Source organism: Prionailurus bengalensis, chromosome E2 (genome assembly GCF_016509475.1).
Source record: "Prionailurus bengalensis isolate Pbe53 chromosome E2, Fcat_Pben_1.1_paternal_pri, whole genome shotgun sequence".
Lineage (NCBI taxonomy): Eukaryota > Metazoa > Chordata > Mammalia > Carnivora > Felidae > Prionailurus > Prionailurus bengalensis.
Genome location: NC_057352.1, coordinates 48310088 through 48334743, shown reverse-complemented (window position 1 = coordinate 48334743; position 24656 = coordinate 48310088). Strand labels below are relative to the sequence as shown.

At 49.4% G+C, this 24656-nt stretch overlaps 1 protein-coding gene and 1 non-coding gene across 2 annotated transcripts; one reads left to right on the top strand and one right to left on the bottom strand.

Annotated features, from left to right (window-relative positions):
• The first annotated feature begins 5118 nt into the window (after positions 1 to 5118).
• Positions 5119 to 5191, top strand: TRNAM-CAU. Its single transcript has one exon. It is a non-coding gene; the product is annotated as a tRNA-Met (tRNA).
• Positions 5192 to 10080: 4889 nt separating this feature from the next.
• TLE7 (TLE family member 7) lies at positions 10081 to 24094 on the bottom strand. The gene is made up of 10 exons (XM_043599616.1): positions 23176 to 24094; positions 13722 to 14128; positions 13598 to 13620; positions 13388 to 13446; positions 12652 to 12864; positions 12302 to 12543; positions 11954 to 12095; positions 11412 to 11565; positions 10779 to 10852; positions 10081 to 10465 (listed from the first exon to the last, which is right to left on the bottom strand). Exons 2-10 carry the CDS (start codon positions 14030 to 14032, stop codon positions 10361 to 10363), a joined length of 1323 nt encoding a protein of 440 aa, XP_043455551.1. The 5' UTR covers positions 14033 to 14128; positions 23176 to 24094; the 3' UTR covers positions 10081 to 10360.
• Positions 24095 to 24656: the final 562 nt, after the last annotated feature.

The window sequence follows — 24656 nt, the reverse complement described above, 5'->3', positions numbered from 1 at the left end:
AAATAAAAAGTTCCCACATACCCTTCAATGTTAACATTTACGTCACTGCTAACGCAATGATCGAGACAAGGAAATTAACATAGATATGTTTAACTAATCTACAGACTTCATTCAGATTTACCACCTGCTCACTAATATCTTTTTACGTGTTCCAGGCGCCAATCCAAGTTACCATCCGGCACTCGGGGGTTTTAATTTACATATCTCTCCTTATGATCGTGCGTGCTTATATATGTTTTCATATGTTTGAGGACCATTTTAATTTGTGCATTGTGTGTGAATTGTCTCTTTGAGTCTTTTCTCATTTTTCTTTCAGATCATTCATCCTCTGTCACTCAATTTTCAAGAGTTCTCTACGTATTAGGGATTTTAGCTCTAAGTCTTTGTAGCAAAGCCCTTAGTTTTACATGTTGTGATTATTTTCTCCCAATTTGTTAGTTGTCTTTTGACTTTGTATATGGTGTGTTCTGCTGTGTCCAACTTACCATTGATTCATTTAATTGCCTCTGGACTCAGAGTCATGGTTTAAAATCCTTTCCTTACACTGAGGTCAAGTGGAATTTACCCAGGCTTTTTGTTCTTCCCACTAGTACTTACTATGGTTTCCTTTTTTACATTTAAATTAATGATCCACTTGAGTGTATTTTTCCATAGGATGTGTGCTACGAATTTAGTTTTATCTTTTGAAATGACTCCCCAGTTTCCCAGCACCATTTATTGAAGAGTCTATCATTGCCTCTGAGATTGGGGAGGCCACCTTTGTCATACATGATGTTTCCATTTGCGTTCAGGTTTGTTTCAGTTCTATTCTCTTCTATTGGTCTATCCACTCATGTGCCACAGCCCCACTGCTTTAATTACAGAGGCTTTATGGTTTGTTTCAATGTCCAGTGAACGAGACATTAAAAGACCTTCTTTCTTTTCAATGTTTCAGTGTTTCCCTGGACATTCTAGCAGGTTTATTTTTCATATGAACTTCACTATCAACAAACCCTTTGTCCCTAGAAACAGCTCCAAGAAGTAAACAGGCACCAGAAACTTCCTAAAAGACACCCTCAGTAGTCAGAGAGTTCCTCTGGCCCAACCATCAAAACAGGTGAGATCTGGCTCCCAGCACCAATAATAAGCCAGCCTGTGGGGTCTTATTCTTGCCAGAGGAGCTCAACCTGGATTGGAGGCCCCAAAACCAGTTCCTAGGAGTCATTTGGGGCCTCAAGTGCATGGTATGCCTCCTACCAGACACAGCTGGGGTCCCACCAAGCCATGCAAGAAATCCTTCTCCTCTAAAGAGCTGGATGTCACAGACTACAGTCATCTCCATGATTTCATGATCACAACAAAACAAAGATGCCCACTCCACCAAGAAGCCCACAGCCCCACCCAAGAGGACCTCCTGTGCCCCCCACCCCCATGCTTCCACATACAGTTCCATTAGACCCACCGAGAAGACACAGTCTGTGCTTCCCCCGAGTAAGAACTTCCTTTTGCCCAAGAGGGTACATGCAGACAACAATCTGAGGTTTGGGTTTTAAGAAACAGTCGACCACTATAAAGATCACTGCCTACACCGTTTCCTTGTATAGAATGACCTTCTTAATTCAGCTCCTCCCAGCCCTAGAAGTAACTTCGAAATTTATAATGAATTTAACGCTATAAAGAAGTACTTTCTGTAGATGGACAGCAAGCATTCCACAGTTATTCTGGTGTGCAGCCGGGTTTGAGAACCAGGGAAATATAACTGACGGGATCAGGATGTGGTGACTCTGGGGACTGCTGTCACTCTCTCGCAGGAGCCCTTGAGAGCAGCTGGACCCTTCACGCCAGCAGTGAGGAGGGGAGCTCAGCAATGCCAGAAAAGGTCCTCCAGCTCACAGTGGTCAAACGATCAGTGATGAGTAACAGTCACCACAGCTGCCTCTCTATGCTAGAACAATATCTTCCTTCAATCTTCCGGCAGCCCAGCAAAGTAGATTCGGGTATGATCACCATTTTATGGGAACAGAGAGGTTAAGACAACCAATCATGGCCGACCTGGAGATGAGCAGAGCCACCTGACTCTGGCAGCTGTGCACGACTGTTTCCAAGACCTGGTCTTCTAAGGGCAGTACAAGAAATAGAATGGCCCTAGCCCTGGGGATTTATGGGATGCTAGTATCCCAGAATAAGCTGGAAGGGGACTGAACCTGTTGCTTCACAGAGGAGAAACAGCCCCAGAAAGTGAAGACAGTTTCTTCAGATCACAAAGCCAGTCAATGTCAAAGCAGAAACCGGAGTCCAGGTCTCATAGGCAAGGTGCTTGGCATCTGTTATAAAGCAGTTAGGTGTTAGAGGCAATGCAAGGCTGCCCCCTGGAGGAAGGGCCAGAAACCTGCAGGCACCCCTTCCCAAGACCCTGGGCTGCTTCACTTTGCATGCTGGTAGATTTGGAGACACTGCCCCTCCGGGGATGGGGTCTCCTTTCTTTACTAGTGCCCCCCTGCAGAATCCCCAGGACCCTGTCAATGAAGTCCTATCAGGGGCCCAGTACACACAAAGCAGTTTTTCCTCTCACTGCACCCCTGAAATCACGGACTCAAGAAACACCTTGAGGGAATGGATTTCATGTGAGAGGCACTGCGGTGGGTACAGTGGGGACAGAATCTGAGAAAATAAACCTGTCAGTGTCCTCAGAGGTTATGACTTGTTGGGTGTCCCAAACACAACCTGTGATGAGCAGAGAGCTGGAGTGAAACAGAGGGGAAGATCAAATACCAACTCGTGGGCTCTTGGCAGGCATCCTGTCTGAGCTAAGAGTGAAGAGGCCGAGATTTCAGCAATGAAGAAGTCAGTAAGAAGGTCCTGGGGAAAGAGAGAAGGCAGGGCCTCCCCTCACATTCCCTGGTGCCTGCTTTTCCTCTCAGCTCCTCACTCCCTGGCCACCCCCCATCCTGGGGCGTCTCCAACACTGACTCCTTCCAATGTGCCCCCACCCCCCACTGCACCTGCCTCTCCTCTCAGGCCCTGTCAATAAGCTAAAACTAGTTCTTCTGTACTTGCTGCAGAGGACCCAGAAAATTTTCAAACCAACCTCTGCTCCCAAAGAAAGAGAAATCGCCTGAAGGAAAGAGCAAAGGTTGGGAAGAAGTTGACAGAGAGAGAGAGAAACATCTCTGCTAGTTCCAGGCTGCTGTGCAGGAGGAGCCCAGGAAGATTAGGATGAGCACACAGAAAGGGAGGAAGGCAGGAAGGCCCTGGATGGTTCTGCAGGACAGTCTGTCTGGTCTGGCTGGGAGGCTGAGGGTCAGCCTTATCACTGCAGGGCCCCGATGGCTATTTCCCCTAATGGGCAGTGAGGAACCACTCAAGATTGAGTAACAGGACGCCCTGCAAAATGTGTTTAGAGAGATTCCTGGAACAAACCGTGTCCTGCCCTCTGCACAGCGGGAGCTCGGGTTTCACAGCTCTGACAGCGCCTGAGAACCCCTCCAGCTGGGGGTGGGGGTGGGGGGCTGCCTGTCCTGCAGCCAAGTCTCCACCTCCAATTCTTGGGGCAGAATTTGTGCCACCCAGGATGAAAGGGAGGGGAAGCCACAAAGTCAAAGTTGGGTAGAGGCTGAGAGAAAACCAAAGCCAAGCCGCTGACTGTCCGTGCACTGCTGTTTGCTCAATGCACACTCTCCCTCCAGCTCGGAGTCTGGGCGGCAGATGGTAGCAGAAGGTGGCTTGGGGTGGGGCGCAGTGTCCCCCCAACCCATCCTTCTGAATGTGGGGTACTTAGGGCTGGCTCAGATCCTGTCCCTAGATGGCAGAACACCCAGTCAAAGGAGGAGGCAGGACTAACACATAGGAAACAGCTGAAAACAACCTCAAACCACAGGATGTGCTACAGGCACTTCGTGCCCTAGGAAATCCGGGCAGTAAGAAGGAATCAGTGTGAACTGTGGTACCAGAGACAGCCTGAAACCTGTTTCCAATCGAGCACCAAACCCTTAAAGGTGCAAAGAGGAGGAAGAGACCAGTCCTACCAGATATGAAAACATATTATTTATTACTCTGGCGAAAGCAAGAATTCCACAAGAGCTGGAGAACCAAAAAGTTGACAAGTTAACACAATGCTCTTACCCCATAATAATCGCTGGGTAAATGGGATGCATGATGAGTCCTTCCGCAGCAGAAATTTCCCTGCAGGAATAAAGAAGAAGGGCGGGGGAGAATAAGGAAAGAAGGCCTTCTTAGAAATGGTTGTATGTTCTGCCCACCCACCCATCCATCCACCCAGCAGTTTTATCACAATGAAACGTGAAACCCTGGTCAGGGGAAATGATGCCTCTCTTCTGCCCTTCAAGACGAGACGCCCCTTTTAATGAGGGAGTAAATTATTGTTAAGAGGATACAAAAATACAGAATCCAATAAACTAGCAAGTCCAAGGTAACCATAATTTCTTCCCTGTGTTTTCCTACTAAATTCATCTCTCAAGAGTTTTCTGGAATCTTCTCTCGTTTCCCCTACCTCACTCCCACCCCTATTCCAGGACCTGGGCCTGGAGACCTCACGCCCCTAACGGCTCTCAGGCCCACTCTCCTCCTCATCCCCTTCTGTCCTCGCCCGCCTGCTACCAGGGCCTTACCCACCCCTGGCTCAGGGGCGCCTCCTGCCGCCCACCCGCAGCCGGTTCCAGCCCATCCAGCCTCAGTTCCCACACGTGGGCACAGCGAGCCTCAGGTCCGCCCGCCCACTTGCCAGCTCGTCGCTGTCAGGATTGAAGGCATCGGCTCGGGCAGCCCCTCTCCTCCGCCGGAGCCAGGCGCTTGCCTTCTAAGTGCCCGAGCGCGCCGGAGGGGTCATCCTCGGAGGCTGTGCACCTGCCGGGAGCGCGGCTGCTCGGGGCCGGGTCCGCGTAGGGCTGCAGGGGCCCGGGGCGCGTTCCGTCTGACAAGACCGCTCCTCTCCCTGAAGAGCGACCCTCCTTCCCCATGTGCCCCCAAATATCCCCGCGTATCTGCATGTGCCGGCGGCCTGGGACCCGCGGCGGGGACTCCCGGGTCTCTGCAGGGAGATGGACGCGCGTAAGCAGCTCGGGCGGCGGAAGGGGCCGTAGGCACTTCCCTTCAGTGGTAAAGAAGCCCTTCCTTCCAGCGGCCCTCTTGGCGCAGTGGGCAGCGCGTCAGTCTCATAATCTGAAGGTCCTGAGTTCGAGCCTCAGAGAGGGCACGGTCATTTTACTATGCTCCAACGTGGCGTCTTCATAAAAACTAACGAAAGGTGCTTACAAGGACCACAGGTAGAGGGATGCCCTCCGTAAAGCAGCGTCCTGCCCCGGCGGAACTAAATCCTGGCTCTGCACACAGATCCCCCAGCTTCGCTAAAGGAGAGAGCAAGCCGCAGGCAAGAGGAAGGACCTCGGCCACCCTCTCGAGCCAAGAATAAAAACCTGTGAGAAAAAAAACACGCCGTGTTGGCGCGACTGGGGGGAAAAGGACAAGGAGGTGCCGAGCGGTGCACTGTCTTTTACAACAATCTGTGAAAACCAATCTCCTGGACCACTTCCGATCTCTCTTTTCTCCCCAGCTTCCTCTACTCGGAGCAGAGCTGTGCCTGCACCTTCTTTTGAGGCTGTATCCAGAGACTGTACCCTCGCTCTATTCCAGACCAGGCTTTCGAGAGCGGGGCAACCTGGGTAGTCAGCGCCCGTCCTCCACGTGGCCCGGGACCGAAAGGTGGGGCGTGGCACTGATAGCCCAGGCGACGCCAAGCTACACCCAAGGCTCTAGCTGAAGACTTCAATTTTTGATTATTCGGTTTACAGTAGCTTCCAGTTACTTTGTGATTTAATCTCTAGTTATTATTTAGAAGTATATTTATTTTCCAAAATAGGGAGATTTCTAGTTTTATTATTCATTTCCATCCTAATTGGTTGCATTGTGGATGTAGGATATATATAATATGATAATAATATCATTATAATATGATATGATATATTATAATATGATATGATATATTATAATATGATAATAATATATATAATATATAATATGATTATATATATAATAAACTTACTTTAAAAAGAGATATATATATATATATCTTTTTAAAGTAAGTTTTTACCCACTGAGAGGCTTGAACTCACCACCCAGAGATCAAGAGTCACTTGCTCTACCAACTGAACTAGCCAGGAGCCTGGGTCATAGAATATATTCTATAAGAATTAAATAGCTCAATGTATGGTCGTTTTGTAAATGCATTTTGAATATTTGGGGGAAGTATTCTGTACTGGTTGTGTGCATTGTACTAAATTTTCTAATCACGTTAATCTTCTATATTCTTTAATTCTTGTTATATTTTTGTATGTTTGAACTATTGGTTATTTTCGGTTTTGTCATTTGTATATACTTTGAGGCTACATTAATAAATGCATAAAGCATAGAATTCTTGTATCTTCCTTGTGAATCAAACCTGAATTGAACACTTACGAAGTGTTCATCTTTATCACTAGTATTGCTTTTCATTTTAGACTACATGTGGCCTAACATTAATGTAATATCAGCTTGTTTTGATTTCGTGTGTACAAGAAACATCTTTTTCTAGTAGTTTCCTACTTCTATTATGCTTATGTTTTAATGTCTCTTTTAAACACCTACATTTCATGGGGTGCCTGGGTGGCTCAGTTAAGCATCCAGCTCTTAATTTCAGCTCAGGTCACGATCTCTCAGTTTGTGAGATCCAGCCCTGTGGCAGGCTCCACGGTAAGCCTGCTTGGGATTATCTCTCAAAAATAAACAAACGTTAAAAAAAAATAAATGCGTATATTTGAGATATTTTTAATCCAGTCAAATAACCTCTACAGATTAATAGGAATATTTACCTTATTTACATTTAATATAATTACTGATCTACTTGGATTTAAATCTACCATTTTTTTTTATTTTTTTTTCCAACGTTTATTTATTTTTGGGACAGAGAGAGAGCATGAACGGGGGAGGGGCAGAGAGAGAGGGAGACACAGGATCCAGGCTCTGAGCCATCAGCCCAGAGCCTGACGCGGGGCTCGAACTCACGGACCGCGAGATCGTGACCTGGCTGAAGTCGGACGCTTAACCGACTGCGCCGTGGCGCCCCTAAATCTACCATTTTAATAAGGTCTCCCTTTTTGTTCTGCCTGTTCTTTGTTGTGCATCTTCTTTTGGATTGCTTTATTATATTTACATTAATAAACTAATAGGTTAATGAGTTAATAGATTATATTAATTATTAATATGAATAATAACATTAGTGTTATTATATTCTATTATGCTAGTTTTTTCCCTCTATTTGGAAACTGTACCCTTGTTTACTATTCTTTTAGTAACTAACCTTGAAGTTCCAATGCTACTACTTGACTTAATGAATACTGCTATTATTTGGGACTTTTACCTTTTACTTTTCTTGGGGGGGGGGGGGTAACCTCTACGCCCAACATGGGGCTTGAACTCTTGACCCCCTGAGATCAAGAGTTTCACGCTCTACAGACTGAGCCAGCAAGGGGCCCCAGCACTCTTACCTTTTTTCCAAAAAAAATTTTTTAATTCTTTTCCTTTATCACTCCGGTTGTGACCCCCTCAACTTGTGCTTTTTCTTTTTTCAATTCTCTTGGACATATTCCTAACAGTGGAATTGCTAGGTCATATGGTAACTCTAGGTTAAGCATTTTGAACTACCAAACTGTTTTTCAAAGCAGCTGTACTTTTTTTACAATCCCAACAGCAGTGTATGGGGGCTCCAATTTCTCCACATCCTTACCAACACTTGCTGTTGTCTCTGTTTTAGTCCAATTGTCCTCGCAGGTGTGAAGTGGTATTTCATTGTGGGCTTGATGAGCATTTTCCTAATGACCTTGTTGAACATCCTTTCATGTGATTACTGGCCATTTGTATACCATCTCTGGAGAAATGTCCATTCAAATCCTTTGCCCTTTTTGAAATTGGCTTATGTGTCTTTTTATGGTTGCATTACAAGACTTATTGATATATTTTGGATATAAAGAAATTGGATTTGCTAATATTTTCTCCCCTTCTATGGGTTTCCTGTCCCCTTTCCTGTCTCTCTTGAAGCAATTTTATTTTGATGAACTTTTTTTTTGAAGAAATACACGTTGCAGAGAGTTGAAGCTCCCGTCTATGACCCAATTTCGGTGCCTCCCTCTTCAGAGATTACTATTCTAAATGTGATCTTTTTAATTCCCCAATTGTTTTGTTTTTTAATTATGCAAAATATCCATAAATGTTAACATCTTAACCACTGCAAGGTGTACGGATCAGTGGCACTAAGTATATTCACACAATTTGCCACCAACACCACATCCAGCTCTAGAGTTTTTTTTTTTCATCTTGCACAGTTGAAACTCTATCCCAATTAAACCCTAATCTTCCATTTTTCGCTCAGGCCCTGTAACCACCATTCTGCTCTCCATGAATGTTGTAAATACCTCCTATGAATAGAATCACCGTATTTGTCTTTGTGTGACTGGCTTATGTCAACTTAGCATAAGGTCTTCAAAGTTCATCCATGTTGTAGCAGGTGTCAGGATCTCCTTCCTTTTAAGGGTTGAATAACATTCCATTGTGTGTGTGTACGTTACATGTACATCACATTTGCTAATCCATTTATCTATAAATGGACACTTGTTATAAATGTGTCTATTTGTCTACAGCCCAGTGGGCTAGATCTTCTATCGACCTCTACCCTCTGTATCATATTTTTGAATGGATTTCAATTATGTATATTATTTAGAGGCACTCTGGCTATAAGAGGGGTAGGCAGACTTTGACCAGCACACCAAATTTGTCCCACTGCCTGTTATATATATATATATATATATATATATATATAATTCCATTGGAACACAGCCACATTCATTCATTTATCTATTGTCTATGGCTGCTTTCATGCTACAACAGCAGAGTTGAGGGACTGGGGCAAAAACCATATGGCAAAACCTAAAATATTTATTATCTGGCCCCTTAAGTAAGTCTGCTGTTTCCAAGGCAATAGTAACAAATAGATTCCAAAATGTGTAACAGCTCAAACACCAGCTTCTCTTCCACAGCATAGTCCAAAGCCAGGAGTTTTCTCCATGTTTGATTCATGTACACAGGATGCTTCCACTGCACGGCTCTGCAATCCCCAAGGGCCTCCATGTCTTTGCCTTGAGCTAGTAGAAGGGGATCAAGAACCTGGAGGGGACCCCCGTACTCCTTTAGCCTCGGTCCAGGAACGGAACTCATTTCTCACTCATGATTCATCAGCAAGAACTAGGTGCCTGACAATATCTCAAAGTAAAGAACGGCACATTCATGCCTCCTCCCAGTGACACAAGCTACAAATTTCAGTGGGAGGCCAGCTGTCTCAGCCATGCCAACACCCAGCAAGTGAAGAATCAGAATGAGCAAGAAAGCAGGCCGATATGGCTTGATTTCAGGAGATGGGCTTTTTCTGCCTGGAGAGGGCCAGATGGAATATTATAGAAAGCCAGAATGAAAAGCAGGCCTTCCAAAGATTCAAATAAAACCAGGTATCATCAAGCAGTTGCTAAAAGGAGAGAGAGAGAGAGAGCCCTTCCTTGGGATATGGTTAGACCAGCTCATGGACTCTTAACCTGGATCAAGAATTGAGTGTTGGGGGCGCCTGGGTGGCTTAGTCAGTTGAGCGTCCGACTTTTGCTCAGATCATGATCTCGTGGTTTTTTAGTTCGAGACCCACATCAGGCTCTCTGCTGACAGTGCAAAGCCCACTTTGCATCCTCTGTCTCCCTCTCTCTCTGCCCCTCATTCGCTCACACACACTCTCTCTCTCCCACTCTCTCAAAAATAAATATTCAAAAAAAAAAAGAATTGAGTGTTGGTGGTCTAATGACACCCCAATACAGTCTGAAAGTTTACACAGGTAAATAGGTTTCTTCTTGAGCTTTCTGAAGGCTCCAAGAATTCTCTGACCCCCCTCCAAAAAGTTACAAACAAAACTAAGTGTGGTCTAAAATTCCTTCCACATCCTGGAAGCTGCTGAGTGGGGGCATAAGCAATCCATCACCATAAGTTTGTTATTTGGAAAAACTGACCACATCTTAGGCCATTTTGGTTTTTGCTTTTCTATTTTGTTAGTTATAAAGTCAGGTTTCCCCACCCAAACCCAGAAATCAGTGGTAGAAAAATAACAAAGGAAAAACCCCTAAGCCATCTCATAAAAACCTGAGAGCACAGGATGAGCGTGTGCCAGGGGCGGGGGGAATGGACAGATGACGGTCCATCGAGGGTTAAGGTGGAGGTATCCGGGGCAAGGAAGTGGTCATCCGCTCTACCTGCTGACCTTCCCTGGGTCTTCGCCAGCAGGATCACGGCACGCCAACCTTCAATACAAGAGCTGGTAAACGGTGGCACTGTTCTTGGAGCCTGTGACCAGATACTGGTTGTCAGAGGACACATCACAACACAGGATATCGGTAGACTCCTCTGCCTACAAGGAAAGAGAAGCCAAGAGTGACTACAGGCAGGGGCCAGGCTTGGGCCAGAGATGAAGGCCTCACTTAGGGCTGTGTCAAGGCTAAGGACAGACCTGAGCCTCAGTCTGGAGACAACAGGGCAGGTCTCGTGGTTCAAGGTGAAGCCCATGAGTTCACTGGACCTTGGGTCCTCATTCCCCTTGATGTATTAAACGGCCCAGATACCACCCCGGAGGTACTTTCCAGCATTGTCCTTGGGACCTGACATAATGGATCTGAAGCTATGAGCTCTGAGTGCCTGGGTGTGCCCATCCCTCCTCCCAATACCTGAAACAACCTTTGTAGAGAAGGTGCAGCTAAGCAATGGATTGATTCATCCAGCGTGGTCACAAAATAGCTCCCTGGCAAAGGAAAGGCAGATGGAGAGGCCAGACACCAAGCTTGCATTCCAATCCCAGCCTCATTCCCAAGGGGACTAGGGAAAGGGCAACTCCTTCTCTGCCTCAGTTTCCCCATCTATAAAAATCAGAGATAAGACCCAAGCCATTCCTTCATCTGGTCCTACCCTCCTGCTACACGTGGGATCATGGTCAGTATCACTGAACAAAAAAAAGGACAATCAGATGGGATTTCATGTCTCTTCTGCCTGCCTGTGTCTTCAGGCTGCTGTTCTGTGTAGGAAGGCACCATTACAGAGAGAGCCAGAAAGGAGAGGGAGGGGGACAGAAGACAAACAGGGTGCCAGACCACAGTGGGAGAGGAAGTGGTGGGGAAGGGTAGGTGGGTGCAGAGGCAAGAGCAGCAGGCAGGAGAGTCGACACCTGGGTCTTGGCTTGGCTGCGCTTGGGGCTGGAGGGTGAGGAACAGACCCTGCAACAAGGCTGGGCCCAGATTCTGCAGATAGGTAGACACCCCATGGTGTGACAGGGCCCTTAGAGGTGTCACCTGGCTTCAACTCACCACAGGAGGAAAACTTGAGGTTGTGGTGGTGGATGTATTTGTTAAAGAAAATCTTCAACTTCTCCCTCCGGTGCGTGTGTAGGATTATGATGTCACTGTTTCTCAAGCCTACTAGCACCCACTCTTCACTGGGGTCATGGGTAATGCTGAGGATCTATTTGGGAACAAAACTGGAGTCAGGGGTGCCTGGGTAGCTCAGTTGGTTAAGTGTCCAATTTCAGCTCAGGTCATGATCTCCCAGTTCATGGATTCAGGCCCCGTGTTGGGCTCTGTGCTGACAGCTCAGAGCCTGGAGCCTGCTTCAGATTCTGTGTCTCCCTCTCTCTCTGTGTGCCTCCCATGCTTCTGCTAGCGCTCACTCTCTCTCAAAAATAAACGTTAAGAAAAAATTTTTTAATTAAAAAAAGAAAAGAAAAGAAAAAGGACTAGAGTCAGTGCTCCAAGCTGCCAACACCATCATTTGTGTCTCCTCTTGAAACCCGGCCCTTCCTCCTGCAGGACCCCCAGCTCCCAGCCACCGTGACTGCCCTCAGCCCTGGCACCTCATGCCGGAAATGGTGCTCCTGCACCCTCTGGTAGCTCCTCAGGTCCCAGGAATACAGGCTGGCATCTTCACCTCCTGTCCAGAACTTATTGCCTGCGATGTCCACGCATCGGGATCCATATTCAGGGACTTCGTGCTTCCTGGAGGGAAAACAACTCATAGAGATTCACGCACTGGTTAAACACTAGGAAGTTCTGGGCCCAGGAAGCCCCCAGGAGTGCCCCCCCACCATATATTCTCCTCACAGACTCCCCTGATCCTACCGCACAGAGCGGGGAAGCGCTGTCCAGAAAGGGACACAGGCTTTCCCAAACACCTTACTGTCAAGCCCTCCCCTAGGTCATACCTGATCAAGATTTGGTTCTGCAAGTCCCAAATCTCAACAAATCCTTTGAAACAAGCCAAGCAGATCTGGGCATTGGAGGAGAGAGCCAGGGAATAGCACATGGGGCCTGTGGAGGCCAGCTGTGCCCTGACGCGAGGCGTGGGTGCCAGATCCCAAAGAGTCAGGTTCCGGGACAGACCCCCAGTGATCAGGCTCTGCTCATCAGGCAGCAGCTTGCAGGCGAGGACACGGCTCTGATGGTCCTGCAGGGACAGTTCCCACCCTCACATCACCACCTTAAGGCACAGGGTCAGAGTCTCACGCCAGAGATCATACCCTGGCTCCCCAAGCCTATCCCAAACATCCCTCACCTGGAAGTCCAGCTGGGCCTGTGGGGCCTTGTTGCAGGCATGCAAAGCGCTCTCGTCCCACACCTTAATGTAGCCATGTCCACACGTGTACACGTGGTGAGTCGAGCCGCTGATGGCAATGGCGTAGACCTTCTTTCCATGGCGGACATTGCCAACCTTCCAGGACTCCCGTGGGGCTCTCTGCCTGACCACCACTTCATCAGGAACGGGAGGCTAGGGACAGGAGAAGGTAGGCGGCCATCAAAGGGCATAGCCCCAGCCTACTGTCATCCACAGCCTGCCGGTCCGCTGACTGAATTCCTAACTGTTCACCCAACAGCCCTCTCTGACCCGGGGCGAAACCATGTTCTTATCTGGGGACCCCAGACCATAGACATCCTCCTGCACTAGCCACATGGTGCCCAGGCTTCCCTCATTGACACACAGAGCCACATTTTGAGACAATTCTGTGCACCAGCAGGAAGAGCAGGACCCGGCACAGCCCCCCGAGGACACAGCTTTTGAAGAGGTGACACTGTGAGCTGAGGGCCCTATATCTTGGTGACGAGGGCAGGATAGCTTAGCTCAGAAGAAGTAGGGAGCTACAGGACCACCCCACCACCACCACCACCACCACCGCCTAAGGGAGAGAGAATGAGGACACACTGCGTGCCCTCACCTTCTTCTTACTAGCTTCTTATTTGGGGCAGGGCAGGGGAAGGCAAAGATTCCAAGTTTGGAAAAATAACACACTTACAATTGCCCTGAGGAATGACCAGACTTCTTCACTGGGAGGTGGCGAGGGGCAAGGCTGGCCTGCAGGGAAATATCAACACCCACCCACTCACAGAGAGGGGCAACGGATAGCAACAGAACCGCAGGATTCAAGGAGAGGGCCACTGTCCTGACACCAGGCCTGAGTCTTGTCCCCCACCTTCCCTGCCCACGCATCCCACCTGGGACTTACCACACTCGGGTCCTGGCAGGAAGCTATGACACATAGAGAGCAGAGAGGGGACAGCACGTGAAATGCAGGGCTCTGTGCTGGGATCCCCTCTCCCACCACCAGTCTTGTTCAAGGGGAGACCTACCTGCGATCCAGTTCTGCTGCTGCTTCTGGCTCCGCCTCAGAAAGCCAGCTGGCCTGGAGCTCAGATCTGTCCAGAGGCTGGAGGACCCACTGTTGTGGGGTCCCAGAGCTCGTCTCCTGATAAATCGGGCCATGCGATGTCTGGGGAGCCGGGGGCTGCTGAGGCATCCCATACTCCCCCTCTGCTTGGGATTGTGCTTGGTGCTCATGCTGGGAGGAAATGCCAGAGCTTTCTAGCATGTTCCTCCACTCCTCTGGTTCATCATAAATTCTGAGTGTACTAAACGAGGCCCCCTCCTTCTCTCTATTCATGTTCTTAGATCAATCAAGTGTCTGAGCCACCCGGTTTTGGGCTTGAGAAATGAGCCCATCAAACAGCTCCCGGGGTTACCAGTTCGTCCTGATCCCCTGTAGCAAGAGAGAACAGATGCAGAGACACAGATGTGCAGTATTCAGGGCCTGTTTAGGAGGCTCTGAGAACACCTCTCATGGTGAGAGGATTCAAAAGACGGGTGGCCGACTAATGTTTTACCCTAAATGTTGGCAGTGATGGTGTCGAGGGTGAACGTTTCTCACAGACACTTTGAGATGTTAGTAGCAGGTGTTGGGTTTTTCCTAGACCCATCTAGACAGATGGCATTTCCAGTCCTTTTAAATCCGAGTCACCCTTTAATCTGGCAATATACCTTTCAGATGAGGACTCACCCCCAGTGTAAACATGGGGTAACGGGAAACTCCACTCATGCCACAGGCACTTTCCCTGCCTTCAGGGGATCCCCGAAGGCAGTATGCAGACATGATGTTCCATTTGGATGGAGCAAGGTCACACAACCACAGAGAGTTTGCTGGTGGGTACATTCATCTATCCCACCCTATATGGTCATTCTGAGAACTAAATGGAATCCCGTGTAGAATACTCAGAATTATGCAAGGCTACTGGCAGACCTTCATTAAATGGCAGTGAGTGCATTTATCTGCGGACTGTGCCAGGGACCAGACCTTTGAGGATTTGAAACAGACCATCTGCCTTCCCCCAGGCCACCCAACAGCAAGCCCTTGGACGGGCCTGGGGAGACCCAGCGTTCCAGAACACAGCAGAGCAAAAGCTCAGCCAAAAAATGAGAGGTGGTCTGGGGAGGGGGTCTTCCCCTGTCTATGGAGACCATGCCTGGACGACCAAGCTCAGTCCTTGGTTCTCAGAACCCACCCTCCGCAAATGCCCCATGGTCACCCCAGAGAGGCCGGGTTGCCTGCCTTTGGGAAGATGTAGTTGTATCGCCAGACTCCAATCCTCTGAACACTTTGAGCTCTTACTATGTGTTTAGCCTTGAACCAAACACACTCCTCACAACCGTGTGAGCCACATTTCACAGATTTTAAAAACTGAAGCTCAACTTTGGTTATTTAACCAGAAAGCACAGGGAAAAGGTTCAAATCCCGCCCTGTCTGGCTCTAAACAGTCTCCTTTCCTGACTCTCCACGAGGAAAAGGAAGACAAATATCCACTGTCTTTACAAAAGTGGTTACTTGGGGAACCTGAGTGGCTCAGCGGATTAAGGGTCCGACTTAGGCTCAGGTCATGATCTCGTGGTTCATGGGGTTAAGGCCCGCATCACTCTCTGTGCTAACAGCATGGAGCCTGCTTCAGATTCTGTGTCTCCCTCTCTCTCTGCCCCACCCCCATTCCCTCGCGCTCTCTCTCTCTCAAAAATAAATTTAAAAAAATTAAAAAAACAAATGTGGTTACTCTGCTACCTAACACTGCCACTTTTAGGGATTTAGCCTGACGGTGCACTTAAATATACACAAAAAGGACACCTGTACAAGCAGAAGCACCACAGCACTGTTTGTGACAGCAGATGACTGGAAAAATCCAATGGCCACAGGAAGGGACTGGTGAAATGTCACAGTATATGCATTCTGTGGAATACTACACAACTGTTAAATGTAATAAGGACACATCTTTAAGGACTGGAGAAAAATTCAAGGTGTGTTAAGGAGGGGAGGGGTGGATCTAAGGTTCAGACAAATGTGCATAATAGCAGCTGTGGTGGAAAAGAAGGATGGAAATTAGAACCTATCTTTGCATATGTTTGTATGCACAGAAGAAATCAGGAAAAGCAGTCGTCTTTGGGAATGCAAATTGACCCAAAGGAAAGAAGAATGGAAGATCTGGCCACCGTAGAACCTGGGATAGTTTTTGCATCTGTGTGGCTCCTGGAATCTAAATGTAAAATAGTTAGACCTTGAATCTTTTCCTTGACCAAATCCATCTTTCTCGCCTTCCCCCAAATGATAATTTGGGGTCCTTGCGATGCTCAGTTACTTGTTTAAATAATTTAACCAATTCATCCTGACGCCTTCAGCCTGCATTAAATGGGCCACGAGGGCTGGCTCACCCTGCTGAGGGTGGAGGCCCAGAGTACCCACATTCCCAGCCAGCGTGACGAGGATGAGCAAGCGGGGACTGGCAGCAAGCTGTCCTTGGGTAAAGCTTAAAGGCAGTGAGGCCATTTAGCCAGTATTTCACAGATGAAGATTTCACCCTAAGAGTAAGACAAGGCTTTCTAGAAAGAGCAGAAGGAAGAGTCACTATCACTGAACCCCGCTCTGCTCTATCCCCAGAGCTGCAAATGTAGAGACCCCACCCCTTACCAAGCAACTCCTACCCCAGGTTCCACACAAAACGCTAGTGCTGGGGCTCCATCCTGCCCACAAGGCAAGCACTCACCAATCCCCATGGCTGGAAACTCACCCTGGAAGGCAGAAAGCCAAACCCCAGAGAAGGGAAGGCAGCAGCAGAACGGAGACCTCACTGGTGCTGAAACCCTTCCTCTCACACCCAGGCACAGCCCCCTCCGTGAACTGCTGCTATTTTTAAACCTTAGCTTAATTGATAATCAAGCCCTGGGTCAGAACCTGGGTCAGGTGTCCTGGCCCTGAATGGTACCTGAATGGTTCCTCAATTCCCGGGTGGGCGTGGCCACAACCTGCCATTTCCAATTAGACCCTGTGTCCTTGGAAGAGAGATAAGATGGAGGTCTGCCAAGTAAGGTCAAGGCAGGAGGCAAGATGGAGCCAGAAACTGTTGTGGGGGAAGTCTCTGGATCGGGTTCGGGCTGCCCACTAGAGCCAGCATTTGCACAGAGGCCGAGAACTGGGTAGAGCTGTCCCCAAGAGCTGGTTTAGATTCATGTCTTCTGGTGAATCTCTTTGGGATTGAAGACTGGTTTGGGGCTGAGGCCAATATGGGCTTTGATGGGAGGAGAAGGGGGCCACTAGAAGGGAAGACCAGGGAAGCCTTTCTTTTCAGGCACCCCTCATCCAGTGGTTCTTAAATATGACACCCGGAGTGCAGCCCCCGCCCCCCGCCCTCGCCACAGAGACTCAGATTCTGTAGGGGACTGAGACTGCCTTTCTAACAGGTTCCTGGGTGCCACATTTGAGAACCACTGCCAGCCCCTCAGTCTGGTGGTCCCCTCCTGCAGGAGAGAATGGCGGTGAAGCTGGATCCCCTCCTGCTCTCCCCCCTCTCCCCACCCTCCCCACCCCCCCCACCCCCCCACCCCGCCTCTTGCTCACCCTTCCAACTGAACACACTCTCTTCCACTCTGGTTCCTTCCTCATTTGCTGGCTTCCTTCTTTTGAAGCAGCAGTCCTGAAATGGCTGCTGCCCACAAAGAAATCTTTTGACCCCTAATCTCCAAAACCCACTGTCTCTCCCTTTCTCTTTCCCCCTCACTAACACACCCCTCATCCCCCAAAATTTTATTACTGCCTGTGGTCTCCCAGATAATCCTGGCATTATCCTTGGCCCAGTATTTGAGATCTGTCCCCATCCAGGCTCAGCCTGTTCTCGCTTTTTCCTTGACTGCACCCTAACCTGACCCCAAAAGAACTTGATTGCACCTTTCCATCCTCATACTTCCCTATGCTGTTCCTTCATCCAAGAATGTTGTTCCTTGTCCACTCATGCGTCAGATTTACACTCCCATGTACTCTGAGCATGGTGCCAAGGACCAGTGATCAAGCTAAGACATGGCCCAAGTCCTTAGGGAGCTCTGATTTGAGAGGGCAGGACAGAGGGTGGTTGATGTAATTCCCGAGCTGACGCATGACCATTTTGGGGGAGTTATCCCTTTTTTGACGAGTTATCCCTTTTTTGATTCTCACAGGAAACACACAGCAGTGAGGCATGGATTTTATTGCTAGTTTGGAAATATGAGAATTAATTCGGGGGGTCAGAACATCACAGAGACTTATCCAGGGTCTCACTGAACAGGTGGGAGAGCAAGGGTCCAAAGCCAGGCCTATCTGATTTTTAAAAATATGCTTGAGAGAGAGCTGTACTGAATCATAGGAGCTCTTTCTATACTCTGCGTATGAATCCTTTGGCAGAACATGTGCACTGCCTGTGTCTCTTGCCAACCTGTGGCTGGCCTTTTAAGCTCTTAATGGTGTCTGTAGATGAATGGAAGTTCTTAATTTTAATTCAGTCCAGTTTATCTATTCTTTTAAGGTTAGTCTTTTTTTTTTTTTTTGTCTTATTTAGGAAATATTTTCTGCCTTCAATACCATGATAATACTCTCCATTGTTTTATTCTAGACGCTTCTCTGTTTTACCCCCTACATGTAAATCTACAAAACTTGGCAATATCTAGAAAGGGAACACAGAGGGTCCAGGACAGAAGCCTGGGCCTCTCTTGAAGGGGGAAGCAGCAAGCAAAATGGTGAGGAGCCCAACCCTTCCATCAAACTCCTGATTTGAAGCCCAGGCCTGCCACTTCTTGGTTGCCAGCCTGTGCCTCAGCTTTCACATCTGTAAAATGGAGATGACAAGATTACATCCTTCTTAAAGCTGAGGTCAGACCTGGAGGTTTAAGAGGGCTTTGAAGAGGCCAGGTTTCATGTAAATGTTCACTGAGGGTGAGCAATTCTTAGGGGCCTACCAAAGAGGAAAGAAAAAGAGAGGGGAGAGAGGCCAGTGGGAAGTCCCCTGTGCAGTGAGGCAGCCCACAGAGGAGAGAGTTGCCAGCAGAGGCATAGGGTCTGGATCCTAATAGGCTGCATTGCTGGGCACTGGGCATGCTTCTCTGTGTCATCACTGCCCCCTCTCGGCTGCCCCAGGAGGGAAGTCACATCTAAGGAAAATAAGGTTCAAAGAGTTTAAGTACCTTGCTCAAGATCTCACAGCAAGGAAGGGCTGGAGTGAGGGTTTGAGGCCAGGTTCACACAACCCCACACGGCCCTCTTCCAGGCTGCAGGGAGATGGAAAATGCCGGGAACAGGGGGCCATTTGGCTTCAGCAGCCTGGAGGTGGTGGTTTCTGTGCATTCTTGGGCCAGACACTAGAATGCTAATATGTGAATCGTCAGACGTTGAGAACAGAAATGGGGGTGCAGAGTACTTAACTGAGACATTTGAACAAAAGAAGAAATGGGGCAGCCTCTGTGGGGTACAGTGTCAAGAACAGTGGTTCCCAAGCTCAGAGGCAAGTTAAGGTAACCCAGGTACTTACCAATGCTCAGGTATCTGTGCCCTCCCCATTCCCGTTAGTAGGGAAGCAGCCTGGGCAACAGCATTTTTCAGACCTCCCACTGTGATTCCAATGCAAGCTAAGGTTGAAAACCACTCAAGTAGAGGGTTTTGCAGAGAAGGGTAACAGGAGCACAGAGATTGTGAGAGAGGGTAGAGGGAAGAGGTTGGGAGATATTCCAGACGCTGGGGAAGGAGGGACAAAAATGATAAAGGAAGACCCCTGTGGTCTTGGGAATGGTTGAGGTCATGGGCACAGGAGGAATTTAGTTTGAGATGGAAAGGGAAAATGACCACAAAAAGATGGGCAAGGACAGTTTCACCCTATTGTCCCTCTGCCGAGCCCATGGATGGAGGTCCCCATCCTGAGCCCAGGCTATACTAGGGTTAGTGGCCAACAGGTAGGACCAAAATTGTGTGAACCAGAGTGTTGGAGCTTCCAGGAAAGGAAACAAAATGGGTCCAGGACTGCAATCAAATGCATCTGTGCACCCACCCACTCACTCACCACCCTTCCCTCCAAGTGGCCAGTGAGCACAGTTTTACTGCTCCCTGGTTGCACTGGTCTGGGAGGACACAGGGCTGAGCCTACAAACCTGGCCTTGACCCTTGTGAATTTAGGTCTTTGGAGTGAAACTAACAGTTGAACTGTCAATTATAAATCAGAGTGGAGAGTGTGACCTGATGAATTTAGGGAGGGTGTGACAGGGGAATACAGTTAAGGGGGACACACCAGATGTGAAAGATCACGAGTGATCCGTGAGGTGTGTGACATGAAGGATGGGAGGCATCAGTGGGGAAAGCGGTGGGGGGATGGGGAGGAGAGCATGGGAGAATGTTCTAGGTAGAGAGCATAGCAGGTACAAAGGTTTGGAGAAGTGTATTTTATTTTTTTAAATGTTTATTCATTTTTGAGAAACAGAGAGAGAGTGCGAATAGGGGAGGGGTAGAGAGGTAGACACAGAATCCAAAGCAGGCTCCAGGCTGTCAGCACAGAGCCCAATGTGGGGCTTGAACCCATGAACCATGAGATCATGACCTGAGCTGAACTCGGATCCTCAACTGACTGAGCCACCCAGGCGCCTCTGGAGAAGTGCATTTTAACAAATGGGAGAATTTTCTAGGAGCTGGAGCACAGGGAGTGTGTTGTGAGGGCAGGGAGGGCAGGGATGTGTGTTCTAATCTAGGGAGACTAGGTGGGGAGCAGCAAAGGATTCTGAGCTGGGGGAGACAGGAACGGACTTGTGTTTTGAAAGGACCAGGCCTTCAGTGGATAGTTTAGGGGAAGGCGGCAAGATTGGAGTCTGGAGACCAGTTAAAAATGCTCAACATTAGCAGTCGTTAGGGAAATATAAACCAAAAGCACAATGAGATACCACTTCCCATCCACTAGGATGGCTAACACAACAACAACAACAACTAAGAAAATGATAAATGTTGGTGAGGATATGGAGAGACTGGAATGCCAGGGCATTGTTGGTGGGAATGTAAAATGATGCTGCTGCCGCAGAAAGCAGTTTGGCAGTTCCTCAAGAAAGTTAAACACAGAATGACCATATAACCTAGCAATTCCACTCCTAGGTACATACCTGAGAGAACTGAAAACAGAGGCTCAAACAGATTTTTGTACACCAACATTCACAGCAGCATTATTCACAATAGCCAAAAGGTACAAATAACCCAAGCATCCATCAACGGATGGCTGGATAAACGAAATGTGGTCCATCCACACAAGGACTGTTAGTCACCAATAAAAAGAAATGAAGTGCTGACCATAGTACAACGCGGATGAACCTTGAAAACCTTACACTAAATGAAAGAAGCCAGACACAAAGCCTGCATATCGTATGATCCCATTTACATGAAACGTCCAGAATTGGCAAATCCAGAGAGACAGAGAGCAGATTAGTGGCTGCCAGGGCCTGGGGAGCCGGGAGCGATTTCTTAATATGGGGTTCCTTTTGGAGTGATGAAAAAGATCTGAGATTTGGACAGTGGTGATGGGTACACAACACTGTGAATGTACCTAATGCTACTGAAGTACACACTTTGAAACAGTTAAAATGGTAAATTTTATATTATGTGTATTTTACAACAATAAAATAAAATCAGACATTGTGTCATGAGCTACAGGCCTCGCAAGTTACCATAGCATTTTTCCTCTTCCTTCATCCAGCAGATACCAGGCAGTTTAGCTGGTGGTTTTCATAACTTTTGCTCCCCTAGTAGAAGAGCCAGCCAGCTGCAGGTGCCCCCGCCCCCAGACACCCTTGCCAGCTATAGTCAAATGGCAGCATGGGGTGGGGTGGGGGGTGGGGAATGTTAACAGGGTGGGGAAGTTTGGGGGGGTGGGTTACAGTGAGGAGCAGCACTCAGTGGGCAAACACTGAGGTCACTGTTTGGATCCTCAAAGCCTGGGCTCAAATATCGACCTTCAGATCTCTATTTGGGGGGTGCAGAGCCCTTTGGCGGGCAACTGGAAAGCAACCAAATTCTAAGACTTGCGCTCACAGGCCAGTGTGCGCACTCGATGGTTGGTCTCATCAGAGGCTCCCTGACCCCAGGAGTTTCTCTTTCAGCACTAGACCCTCCTCGGGAATCCACCTGGACACCCGTTGCTGATGAAAACGTATATAAACCATATAAACATAGACACAAAACATTTCTTCCCTTACTGATTTACTAACATCATCCACTCAACTGAAATGATTCAACTAGCAAGGTCCTGCCCAGCCCAATAAGCTGTCCCCACTCCCACCCCCAGTGACTTTGTGGTCCACAGGGTAAGGCTGGAAAACACAAGCTCCAGGTAGAGGGCTCAGAGAGCTGGTGGAGGACACAGCACAGGGGACCCAAAGGAGAGGGGGGAGGGCCAGCAAGGGGGCAGTGGTGTTGGGCTGAGCTCAGTGTGAAGGCAGGGAAAGCCCTCTGGGTATTAAGAACACCGCACCGCAGGGCTGGGCCCCTGCCCACTGTTTACCTGGTCCCTGCACTTCCTCTAACTCCACTGTCATGGGGAGGCCCCAACCCACTGTTCTTTACTATGTGCCCTTCCCAGGGCTGTGGATCCCACCTCCCTTATCTATTGTTCTTCCTACCCAACTCACACTCGCGGCCCTGCTGTGGAACGCTTGGATTCTGTGGAACGCATTCCGATTTCTGTCTTGGATACCCCTGTTTCCAAGACATCTTTAGGCACAAACCCCCTGACCTTTACTCTCGGGCCCACTGGCAACTGGCCCCTTCACAGTCTCCCACAGGGGCTCAACTTAGGTGAGTTTACAGTATGCGCCTCTGAGTAAGATTTCTCGGGGCGGGGGAGGGCGGGGCGGTGGAGGAGTATGCTTCTTTAAGAGTTTGCAGTGCCCTGGCCTAAGCCTTCTGTGCGTTCCAACTCTGGCCTGCCGGTTGTCTAAGGTAGTGTCCACCCCACCCCCACCACCGGTGGATCCCCAGTTGAGTTTTCCACCAAGAGCTCGGACCGGGCTGCCCCAGGAACACCCCTGGGATCAGGGTAGGGAGGAAAGGTCCTGCATCCTGGCAGCCTCACAGTGGGGGGTTCTGTGCTTCCAGTCCCTCCTGGAGAGCGGCCCGGGCTTCTTGCGCCCTGCAGTGAGCGAAATGGCCACCGGGGGCAGCAGGCGGCCGAGGCTGGTGGCCAGTGACTGCTAATGGCTTCTCAACTGCGAGTCCCAGAGCCCTGGACACGCAGGCCCGACGCCCCTGCCCTGTCTTGTTCAGGGGCCAAAACAGTGCCCTGGTGGGAAAGCTGCCACCTGGCTACCCACGCCGCGCGCTGTGGCCCAGGACGGATGGGACCCAGCGCCTCAGGTCCCCACCCTGGGAGCGCGTGGGCCCGGGGCTCGCCGGCCAAGGACGGGTGGCAGACACGAGGTACGGGTAGCCGAACTGCCCCTTACCGTGGCGGGCTGGAGGAAATCGGCCGCGCAGCGCGAGGTCTTCCTGGAGGCTGGGCCTGTGCTGAGTGCCTGTGAGATTTCAGCGGCTGGCAGGGGCTGGAGGCACAATGCAGGATCACCGGAGCCACCCGGGGACTGGCAAGCTGTTGCAGGCAGAGCTGGAGCAAGAGGGAGGCTCTGGCCGCTGGCTGCCCGAGCGCAGTTGGAGCCAGGGCCCAGCAGAGCAGGTTCAGACGGGGGGCTAGAGTCCCGGGAGTCTTGAGATCAGTTGGATTTGCTGGGGACCACGTGGTCTGTGCTGCGTTCTGGCCTCAGAGCTGGGGGAAGGGACTTGCAGGGAGCTCTCCCAACCGGTAGACTGGGGACTCGCGGAGAAGGCCAAGATTCGCTCATCTCCTGGTCCCCAGCACTTGGTCGACCCTGGCCTGTGGCAAGGGGAAGGGTGTCCTCAGTTCCCTATCAAGAGACAGGATAGCACATAGAGTGGGGTTGTAGTCTGGGGAGAATGCAGACGTCAGAGGCAGAGAGGACAGAAGAGTCCAGAGGCATCTTCTCAGAATTCTCTGCCAGGAGGAGAGGGATGATAGCCCAGGGGTAGCTGTGCTGGGCCTCTTGTTCCCAAGATGACATTGGAGGCCTGTCCTGCCTGGGCCTCTCTCCCCAGGCCATCCCCTCACCTGCTGGGTGCTGGGCAGCCATATTTCCCTCTAAGCCTCAATTTACCATCCTGACCTGGACAGGGCAGGAGCAGATGTTCTCTGAGGACCCTTCCAATGTGACAGGCCAGGGTAGAAGGGTGTGCTGCAGGGACAGAACATGCTGATGGGGACCGAGGGACAAAGGCTTTATTTAATCCTGGCCCTTCCAGGCTCACAGCTCCAGTTCAGAAAAAGAGAAGAGCTTTTGTGAGGAGACAGAGGTCTCCAGTGCCATGGCTCCTCTTTGTCCTGATAAGGCTTCCACTGGGCCCAGGCAGCTCTGGGCTGGAGTCACCTATGAGCACTGAGGCTACAGGATATCAGGACCACTGGTTGATGGAGCCATTCGACTTCATGAGGCTTTGCAGGTATCTATTTTCTGTTTCCTCTTGTCCTTAGTATCAGAATAGAGCACCTGCCCTGGATAGTAACAGACCTACAGAGAAAGAGAAAACCCTCAGGGACCATCTGGGTGGGAACAGCCTTGAGTTCTGTTGCCAGCCCTCACCCTGCACTGACAAGGTCCTGAGACCCAGAAACCATGGTCACATAGAACATTGGTATCAGATCCCGGACAGATTGTCCTCAGCGGCTGACTCTCCTAGAATCCCTGCCTCGGTCTTTCCTCAGCAGAGAAACTGCCAGATGCTGCTGCAAGCCAGGACTGCAAAGACACAACTAGTGGCTGCTCATGAACCAGGATGGTTGGCGAGTGCTGTGGCTTTCTGGCCTGTGTAAGAGACATTAGCAGCTGATTTGCTGGGTGACCAGGCCATCCACCTT

Bases quoted from the DNA above. Each gene is read 5' to 3' on its own strand.
- TLE7 (XM_043599616.1), bottom strand. From the start codon at position 14,032: ATGAATAGAGAGAAGGAGGGGGCCTCGTTTAGTACACTCAGAATTTAT. The intron at 13,447-13,597 runs GTAAGTCCCAGG...ATTTCCCTGCAG, and splicing joins CCTGCCAGGACCCGAGTGTG to GCCAGCCTTGCCCCTCGCCA. The intron at 10,853-11,411 runs GTGAGTTGAAGC...TTCCTTTGCCAG, and splicing joins CCTCAAGTTTTCCTCCTGTG to GGAGCTATTTTGTGACCACG.